Source organism: Pediculus humanus, genomic scaffold (genome assembly GCF_000006295.1).
Source record: "Pediculus humanus corporis 1103172107488 genomic scaffold, whole genome shotgun sequence".
Classification (NCBI taxonomy): Eukaryota; Metazoa; Arthropoda; class Insecta; order Psocodea; family Pediculidae; genus Pediculus; species Pediculus humanus.
Window position 1 is genome coordinate 344,346 of NW_002987105.1, and position 10,865 is coordinate 355,210.

A 10,865-nucleotide genomic window follows, 5' to 3' on the forward strand; every position below is an offset into this window, starting at 1 on the left:
TAGCAAAGCAGATTGTAAAAATAAATAATAATACTTTTTTTGTTGTCTTCTGCTTTTAATTAAACAAAAAATAATAATAATGATAATAATGGCGATGATGATGATGATGATGATGATGGACGAGACTCTTGTAATTTATGAATGATGATATTATTAATAATAATAATAGTAATGAAATTTTTCGTTGATATTTAAACGTCATTTATAAATAGCGTTGTTTATTATGTTATCTTTTTTTTCACGCTATTTTTTTTTATAGAGGTCGTGTTTCTATATATAAATTTAATAAATGTAAATTAATTAATAATTTATTTATTTATTTATTTGTTATATTAATTAAAAAAAAAAGAAATTAATAAACGCGATTAATATTAACAAACTCTGGAATGATAATTAGAGCACTTATTACAACAATCACAACAAGGTTTACAGGGTACGGCCCTGGTTTTGTATGCGATGTTTTCGATGACTGGAGTGTAGGTTCTTTTGAGAAAGCGTTTGATTTTAGGTATGGTTATTTCACGTTGTATCAATTGAGGTTTGACAACGGTTTTGGTACATATGCATCGCTGTGCCAAAACTCTCGGTGCCGGTATTGGTGGAGAAGGAAGTGCAACAATGGGTCCTTCGATTGCCGGAAGTGTAACACTCGGAGCTTGCAAAACGGGTAATGGTGGTGATTCCGGTCCGTCCGAACAACACGATCCACGGGGTATGAAATCTGTTTTGATGAGTCTCATGACCGGGGAGGAAATAACTTGAGGAATAACGGAAACGGATGTCGGTGAATTACAAAATTTAGCCGTTACAATCGGTGCATCGCACTGAAAATATCCGACATGGTAGTTCTATTTATTAATTAATAATTAACAGTAGTAAAATTAATTAATTAATACTTACTCTGGTTGTTTGATGGCTTGGACGTACGGCAAAACTGACGAGTGCGAAAAAAAGAAAAATAATCATTTTAACCATATTGATTTTCTTTTTTTTTCTTTTTCTAGTTTTCCTGTTGGTGACTGTTGTTAATGTTTGAATGATGATGAACAGGAATCAAACGTTGTATTTTATACTGTTGGAAAAGTTATGTTTGAGGCTTTCTTCGTGTTGTACATCGAAAACATTATTTTTTTTCATTATTACTATTATTATTTTTTTTTTTATCATCATCGATCCTCTTATCAGATTTTATTGATTTATTATTCCCGGTTAATTATTATTATTATTATTTTTTTCTCTCTCTACGTTAATGCCGATTCCTTTTACGATTCTGAACAATAAATAATTTCAAACGTGTTAATCCATTATGAATTTTAATTAAAACAATGGTAATTATGCCGTTACCATCTGAAACGACATTTCACTCTCTCCTTCCTCCCTCTTCCTCTCTCACACTCTCTCTCTCTTTACGCTGCCTTCGTATTATTATTATTATTATTATTATTATTATTATTATGCGAATATATTTTTACATAGCTACAGAAAAAAAAAAAAAAAATTAAATTTGATTTCAAGAGCCGACGACAGTAAATTTTATTTTTTTGGGTTGACATTTTTTCTTTTTTTTTTTTAATAAATTCATTTATTCATTAATTTTTTAATTTTTTATTCAAATTTTTATAAAAAAAAACTTTTGTAAAATTTTTTTTTTCTTTTCTGATTAGATAAAAAAAATTTTTTTTTCTTCTACTTTTTCTTTAACCCTCTCCTCTCTCTCTCTTTCACTCCCTTAAATTTACAATTCATTATTTGACCTCTTGTTAATTATTAAAAAAAAAAAAAAATTGAATTTTTTATTCAAACAAAAAAAAAATTTTTTTTTTTTTTTTAATTGTGATGATTCCTGTCGTAAAGATTTCTGTCGTAACGATATCTGTTGTATAAAATTTATTTTTTCGATAAGAAAAAAAGAAAACTGGAAAAGTTAATGTAATACATGTTTATTTTTTTGTTGCAGAGGGAAATTGTTTACAAATAAACGAATTAATCGTACCGAACGTTGTCGAAAACGGTTCGAAATCTGCTGTCGTTCTCGATTGTGATTATTCTATAAACAATTCGGAAACGGGTTTAGTGGTGAAATGGTTTTTAAATGATGGGGATACGCCAGTTTATCAGTGGATACCGCCGCAAAGGCCACAAGACCTCGGAAAATTAAAGGTAAGAGAATTATTATTATTTTATTTTTTCGTTCGCTTTTTTGTTCCCCCACTATTCCACCGCGTTTTTATTTTTTAAATTTTTCCAAACGGTTTCGTTCGTAAGTTAAACAATGTATTTCGACAATTAACCGGTCGTGAAAATTTTTTTACATCTCTATTCAAAAATTATAGAGAAAAATTTAGTTTTCTTTTAAAAAGTTTATTAAAAGTAAGTAAAAAAAAATTATTATTTTCAAATTTATTTATTATTGTTAGAAAATAAGTAAATAAATAAATAAAAAAAGGAAATTAATAGAAATATTTTATGGAGTGATGTAAAATAAAAAAATGGTTGATTGGAGAATTAAAAAAAAAAAAAATTATTAATCCAGAGAATAAAACTGGAAGTTGAAGAGAAAATTAGAAAAAAAAATGGAAAAATGAAAATTCACCGAGTCGAAAATGATCGTTTTTTTTAAAAATTAAATTTATCCAAGCATAAATTTCTTAATAATAATTTTGATAAGGGAATAATAAAAAAAAAAAAATGATAACGATAGAAATGTTTTGTGAAGATATAAAAATAGATAGATAGTTGGATGAATCGCTTAAACAATAGATAAATAAAAATTTTTTTGGTTTTTAAATCTCCCTTCCGCCTCTCCCGCCCCCTTCCGCCCCCCGAAAAAAAAAATTTATCCGAGGAGTCGTGATAAGATAAAATAAGATTTTCATGTGGAAATAATTAAAAAAAATTTTCACGTATTTTTAACATATAAAAAAAAAATTTTTTTTTTTTCTTTTAAATTGACCGGAAACAATAGGAAAAACGTAGCAGAAGAAAAAAAAACGGATGTTGTTATATACAAAAAAAAAAAAAAATGGCGAAAAGGAAAAAAAAAAAAGATTCAATTTAAAAAATAAAAAAAAAACGGAGGGAGGGGGAAATAAGATTTTACCTTACGAACGTTTTAAACGCTTCATCGACGATTTACAAAAAATTTTTTTCTTTTTTTTTTTTTTTATTTTACAAAAAAAAAAAAAAATGAAAGCAGAAAATAAAAAAAAAAAAAATCAAGAACCGGAACGTTTTTTCTTTGCTCCAGGAAGTTAGAACTCAATTAGCAAACCTTTCCATTATCCTTGTCACGTTCGTTCTTTTGATATCCTCAACAGGGACCGACCCAATGTTGTTCAACCGCTTTTCATGATATAAAAAAAAAAATTGCGGAAAAAAGAAAGTAAATGGGCAAAAAGAAAAAGAGAGAGGCAGGAAAAACAATATCATAGTGCGTAGAGGGGTTAAAAAAAAAAAAAAAAACCCGTTTCACGTTTTAATCAACTTTTACCTCATAAGTTCGGAAAAATCGGAAGTTTGAGGAACAGAAAACAGGAAACCATTATGTTTCCTTTGAGCTTTTATTTTTTTATCAAAGGAAGTTTGACCGGTAATTTTAACCGAACGAACGAACGGCAAATGATTTTATTTTAACATTTTAAAAAAAAAATTATATTTTATAAAAGTTTTTACAACCGATAGTGAAAGAGAATCAAAAAGGAAAGAGAGAGACAGAGAGAGAGTGTGAGAGAGAGAGAGAGAGTGAGAGTGTGTGTTAAACTATTAAAATTTTAAATGCGGGCCATTTTTAAACAAAAAATTTTTTATTTCCTTTTCTAAAAATTTTTTATTAATTAAATTTTACGACACGCGCACATACGCACGAACGGGAAAACGCGCACACGTTCGTATTTGTTACAAGATATCTCTGTTAACTATTATTATTATGCGTGAGATTTCTAAAAAAAAAAAAAAAAAAAAAAAATTTCCTGGTAAAATTGTCCTATCTCGGGCATTTTTTTTTGTTTTTCATTTTTGTACCTTATCCGACAATTCGTAGAAATTTAATTTAATTTGGATGGTTTAAACGGATGGTAAACATGGCGTGGCACAATTGTCAAAATTAAAAAAAATTTTATAATTTTAAATTTATTTATTTATTTAATTAATAATAAGTAGTAATTTGTTACAAAAGTTTAAATTTATTAATATGTATAAATAGAAGTTTTTTTTTTTTTAATTAAATAAAAATTTATTAAAGTGTTTTATTTATTTAATAAATAAATAAAAATAAAAATATTAAATAAAAAGTTGCGAAATAAAAACAAAATGCAAACTTTTCTTTTTTTTCTGTTCTCATTTTTCCGGAAATTCTGCATTATTGACAAAAAAAAATGAAAGTTTTTCTTCGGATGAAAAACTTTCAATTTCCGGTATAAAAAAAAAAAAAAAATAAAAATAAAAAAAAAAATAAAATAAAGCAAAAAAAAGAAAAAAGAAAAAAAAGATTTTGAAAAATATAAAGTTTTACTTTTTTTTTTTTTTTTTGCTTTATTTTATTTTTTTTTTTATTTTGTTTTGAAATTCTACGAAAAGTTAAAATTTTCTACAAAGAAAAATGTTATAATTAAAAAAAATTTCATGTTCAGATTGACGCTGGAAAGTAAAAAAAAAAACAAAAAAAAAAAAAAAAATTAAATGAAGAAATGAAAGATTAAGTGGTGGAGAAAAACGATGGGGAAAAAAATAATTTTTTTTGTGTTTTTTTCCCTCTCTCTCTCTCTCTCTCTCTCTCTTTTCCTCTCCTCCTCTTCTTCCTCTTCCCCCTCTCCACCTCCACCTCTTTTTTGTTTTTTTCTGATTTTGAAACCATTATTATTATTAATAATCGTCCGGAAAGTGAATATTTTTGTATATTTATGCAATAAGGGCATAAAATTACTTATGCAATAACGATATAAATTTATTTATGCAATAAGGGCATAAAGTTATTTTTTTTGCGATTTCACTGCTCTGGAATGCGAATAAATAATTTAATATAAATTTTTTTTTCTTTTAAATTTAAATTCACGGCGAAATATTTATAATGATAATAATGATAATGATAATAATAATAATAATAATAATAATAATAATAATTTTAAAAAAAAAAAAATTTTCTTTTTTTTCGCTTGGAATAAATGGAATTTTATTTCCAGAATAAATAAATATTTATTTATTTATTTATTAATTTTTTGAGGGAAACTTATAAATTTTAGTTTAGAATTTAATTAATGTGTGTGCAGGAAATACGGTTTCGAACATTCGGAAAAATTTATCAAAAAGATTCTCAGACTGGAATTCATTGAATTCCGTTATTGTTTTTATCATACGTGCTCACTTTCGGAGTTTCACGGCGATGTAATAATAATAATAATAATAATAATAATAATAATAATAATAATAATAATAATAATAATAATAATAATAATAATAATAATCGTTTCGAATTTTGACTGATACTGCATGTTTCTTTTAGAATAATGCGAAGTTCACTTTAAAAATTGAATATTTCTCACTTCGATCCATTCTGGAATTTTTCGTAGGTTTTTATCCAGATTTTTCGATAACTGAAATAGTTTCCGTTTCCTTATTTGAAAGAATATTTTACATTAAAAAATTTTTTCTCCAATGTTTATCTCTTCGGCGGTGTTTTCATCAAACGGAAACGGATATGATTTTGATCGGCAGTTTGACTTTATCGTTTGTAAGACGATAGATACCTGTAGGTTGTAAATTTTAGACATTAATTTTCCGCACTTTAGTTTTCTACTTACCACTATATCCGATACCGTAATTACGGCATGTTCGTTCCTGTAACGGTTATCACATTTCAAGGACGCAATGAAAAATATAATGAAATTTAAATTTCAAGGTCATCCGGTGTTTTACGCATTTAAACTATTTTTTCTAAACAGTGATGTTTATCCTGGTTGTTTTTTTCCCGTTCTTTTTGAATGTTTTCGATTCTTTTGTTTGTTTTTTCAATGTTTGAATGTTTTAAATATTGTTGATTATTTCTTTTAACTGTAAAATTGAAAACAAAAAAAAAAAAATTAGGACATTACATCGCAGAACAAAAAAAAAGGGGGGAAAAAAGGAAAAAGTTATACTTACGCGTGAGACGACGACGACAAAAGTTATTAACGAACCGTATAATTTAAATTCTTTTTTTTTTTTTTTTTGTTTAAATTGAATGAAAATATTTTATTAATGAAGGAGGGAGGGAGGGGGTGGGGAAAGGGCATTTAATACAAAAAAAACTTTTTTTTGTGAATATTTTCATCAAAATTAGTTTATATAGAAACCTGAGAATTTTCTATAAGAAAAAAAAAATTTAATTAACATTTAATTCAATTCAATTCAATTGAAATTCATTATTATCATCGTTTCGTCACCACCGTCATTATTATTATTTCTTGTTTGTTTTTGACTTTCAATCAAATTTCCTATTGAAAATCCGTTTCGTCGAATTAAAAACCAATGATAATAATAATAATAAAGAAAGACAGTTTTTTTTTTCATTTTTTATTTATAGACTATATTTTATTTTTATAATGATAACGAATTTTTTTTCTCTCTTTTTTTCTAGAATGTTCTACGTTTATCAATAAAAAAAAACTCGTTATCAAATCATCGTTTACTATAATTTGCTATAATAAAATAAATAAATAAATAAATAATTATATTTTACCTGGAATCGAACAAAATATATTCGCCGTCATTTTTTTTTCCATTCGTTTTTTTTTTCTCTCTCTCCAGAATCTGACGTTTTCGAAATCTTTTTCAATTTTTTCCTTTTTTTCCTTATCATTTTTATCATCATTATTATTATTATTAAATTTTATCATTTCGCAGTTCATCGCAAACAGTTAAAAAACATCTAAAAAAAAAAAAATTTTTTTATTATCGTTTGAATTCTATCGCGACGATAAAAAGCAGGGGGGGGGGAGAAAAAATTAAAAAAGAACGATGAGGAAGAGGGTAAAGGGTAAACGGAGATAGAGAGAAAGAGAGAGAGAGAGAGAGAGAGAGAGAAAGAGAATATTAAAAAAAGACAAAAAAGAATCGAACACGTAAAACGAGTGAATGATATTATAATGGAAATAAAGTCATGATGTGTGTGTAATCCGATTCATCATTCATATACTAAAGATTTGTTTTCCATGAATGGATAAATTCTTTATTATTATTATTATTATTATTGTTATTGGATGTGGGGGTTTTATTTATTTATTATACGAAACTTTTCACCCGTTTTTAAGATAAACCCATTTCCCGTATAATTATTATAAATTAGTAAAAAAACCTCATTAGATTTTTCGTAAATGTTTTTTTTTTTTTTTCTAATTCGTAAAAGTTTATTTAAATAAAAAAAAAGGTTTATTTATTTAAAAAAAAAGGTTTTATTATTATTATTATTATTATTATTATTATTATCGAAAAGTGTTTAATTATAGATAAAATATATATATATATATATATATATATATATATATATATATATATTTAGTCAAGAGGAATGTTTGTACATTTTAGAGATAAAGTTTATTGTTCTTGTGTTTTCCTTTTCTTTTTTTTTTTTTCAAATTCTGAAAACATAACCGAAAGGATCGAGCGTGAGAGAGGGGGGGAAGAGAGAAAAAGGAGGAAAAAAAAACATAAACAACTGAAACAACAACAACAACAACAACTAGGGCGATGATGACGTCGACGACGACGACGACTATACAATTTACATGTTTTATATTATATATATATATATATATATATTTATAATTCTCTCTCTCTCTCTCTCTCTCTTTCTTCTTGAATTAAATTTTGTTTTGCCACATTTTCAAATGTTTTTTTCTTTTTTTTTGTCGCGACATATTTTTTTAAGTGTCTCTTTTATAATCTTGAGGGGGAATGAAGTGGGGGTGGTGGGAGGGTTGGAGGAAGGGAGTAATAAATTGTTATAAAACAAAATTAGAAGGTGATAAAAAGCATCATTATCACTACTACTACTACTACCACCACCTTTCTTTTCATTTCGAAATAAAAAAATTTGTGTTTTTAATAACGAAAGAAAAAACTTTTGTATAAAAATGATAATTTAAATAATAATAATAATAATAATAATAATAATAAATTATTATTCTTTTGAGAATTTATTTATTGGTCACTCGACGACGACTACCACGACGACTACGAAGTCATATTAATAAATTTAACGTCTTAATTAAAACGGGTAACTAACCGATAATAATATTAATAATAATAATGATAATAAAAACAATAAAAAAGTTTTGAGTTAAATAAAAGTAAATGAAAAAAAATGTTTTTTAATAAACTTTGTTTTGTTTGTTTTGTGAACAAAATCAAATTTTACTCCCGACGACCGACGGACAAAAAAAAAACACCAAAAGCAAAATACGTGTATACACACACACACACACACACACATTTCAAAACAAAACAAAAAAAAGGAGGAGGAGGGGGGGGAGGTTGGCTGGGGTGAAAGAAAGCGGGGGCGTTAAATTTTCTATTCACTGATTAAACAATAAAATCAAAAGGGGAAAAAAAAAAAAATTTTTTTTTTTTTTTGTGTTTTGTTCTCATTGTTGTTGTTGTTTTTTTTTTCGGCGAGGGGAGGGGAAGGAAAGCGGGGGGAAATATTAGTAGCAAAAGGTTAAGAAAAATTTTTTTTGATATATTGATGGACGTTTAGAAAGTATATATTTTCGGATAACATAATAAAAATATTTTTGATAATATGTTTAAGTAATTGTTATAAAGTTAGTTAGTTAGTTATATACACGAAACAAAAAACAACTTACTGAACAATGCGAGCGATGATGTCTACAATATATGTTATATTGAAAACAAAAATTTTAAAATTTACAATACCTGAAACTTCGTGTTTATGTTTACGGTCGTGATATAATTTGTAAATATATTCTAAGAACGTCCAAATATTCTTTTAAATAATAATAATAATAAGAAAAACATTAATATACACGTGGACGCCTTGTGACGTCTCAAAAAAAAATTTTTTTTGAAAATTGATTGTTAAAAAAAAAATCAATAATAAATAATTAATATTGATTTTTCTCAATAAGGTTACGAAAGACAAAACAAAACAAAACAATAAAACAAATTTTAATGTTTTACTTACCGTTTTTTTTACGTTTTTACACGACGACAATGTTGTTATTTAAACAAACAAACAAACAAAATCCGACGTTAACCAATGTTTTAAAAAAATTTCTTTTCTTTTCACTTTTTTTTTAAATGGCGAAAACGTTATTATTAACGGTCGCGAATGTATAAATGAATGCGTGTATTTTATTTATTTATTTATTTTTTTGTTTGTGTAAAACAACCAGCGTGTTGAAGAAAAAAAAAATTATTATTGTTTAAACAATTGGAATTAAATTAAAATTAAAGCAAACAAACAATGATGATCCATTTAACAAGGTCTTCTCCTCCTCCTTTTTTTTTGTTGCAGAATTCTTTTCTGTTTTTTTTTATTCATTCTTCCTCCACGACACAAAAAAAAAACTTAACAATTAATTATTTACCTTTATTTTGTTAGGTTTACGTGTTTTACGTTGAGCACGTGTATGTGTGTGTGCAAACGCACACGTGTGTGAGGGCATTTCTAAGCGTGAAAAGTTTTTTAAAAATAAATGAAAAATTTCAACAACAACAACGAACTTTTTTTTTTTTTAAATAACGTTTAAAATAGGCGTTAAAATAATGAATAATAATAATAGTATTAATAATAATAATAAGTAATAATAATAATAATATTTCCCTCGTGGAATATAATAAGTATTGGCTTATTTGGTTAAGTAGATTTCCTTCCGGTAATTTTTTGAATGTTTTTCTTTTCGCGTTTAAATAATGCCCACCGTTTGTTTGAACTTTGACCTTTTAATTTTCTTTACAAACGACAACCGATTTTACCATTCGTCGGAACTTGTTCGGGACATTTAAAAATTTAAAATCCACCCAAAAAAAAATTCGTAGGTAATGAAATGCTAGCTAATATTATGATAAGAGAAATTAATTGAAATTTAATTGACGATATAAATCGATTCATTTGCTAAACATTAAAATCGGAGATAATTACAAATGCGCAATTACAAAATCATACAAATTATTATTATTATTACGTTAATGTCAAATTTTTTTTCTTTTTTAAATGGAAAACATGAATCGATGGGGGAGGGGGGTGGAGGGGGAAAAGAAAAAAAAATCAATAAATTGATAATCTATATGATTCGTGATGTTTTTTTTTCTATAGTGCTCTATAACTAAAATACTACTATATTTTTTTAATTAAAACTTATTTATTACTTTTTTTTGTATGCGTTTGTTACTTTTAATAACTTTAAATAAGTTAATCATTATTTTCCTTTTTTTTTTTACGACGTACAACAATTTTCTTTTTTTTTTTTTTATAGCTTCAAAAAGTTTTTAAATTAAATTTTTTTTTTTTACTTTTTAAATATTTTATAGCTTTATTTTTGCTATAATGACGTATTTTAAAAAGTAATAAAAGCCCCTAGTTATTGAAAAAAAACAAAAAAAAAGGTTTAAAAAGTTGTTGATTTAAAAAAAAAAAAAAAAAAAAAACGTATGTGATTTTTTTTATTTTATTAAAATAGATTTATTACTTATTACTATTATTATTATTATTATTTATGAAAGTCGTAAAAATAAAAATCATTTAAATTATTAAAGTAAGTTAAAAGTAATAAATAAATAAAAATTTTTCGATTGTTTCTAACGTTTTAAACAAAAAAATAATTATAACGATTAATAATTTTTTTTTTTAACGGTTTGTTTTGTATTGCTAC

General features: G+C 25.4%; 2 protein-coding genes across 2 annotated transcripts; one reads left to right on the forward strand and one right to left on the reverse strand.

Moving 5' to 3' along the window:
• Positions 1-371: 371 nt before the first annotated feature.
• Positions 372-975, reverse strand: Phum_PHUM145900 (uncharacterized protein; the record flags this gene model as incomplete). Its single annotated transcript, XM_002424628.1, has 2 exons — positions 372-824; positions 901-975. 2 exons carry the CDS (start codon positions 973-975, stop codon positions 372-374), a joined length of 528 nt encoding a protein of 175 aa, XP_002424673.1.
• A 350-nt stretch (positions 976-1,325) lies between these two features.
• On the forward strand, positions 1,326-2,764 carry Phum_PHUM145910 (uncharacterized protein; the record flags this gene model as incomplete). The annotated part of the gene is made up of 4 exons (XM_002424629.1): positions 1,326-1,339; positions 1,516-1,526; positions 1,958-2,160; positions 2,729-2,764. The coding sequence occupies 4 exons, from the start codon at positions 1,326-1,328 to the stop codon at positions 2,762-2,764; spliced, it is 264 nt and encodes an 87-aa protein (XP_002424674.1).
• Between the last annotated feature and the right edge of the window lie 8,101 nt (positions 2,765-10,865).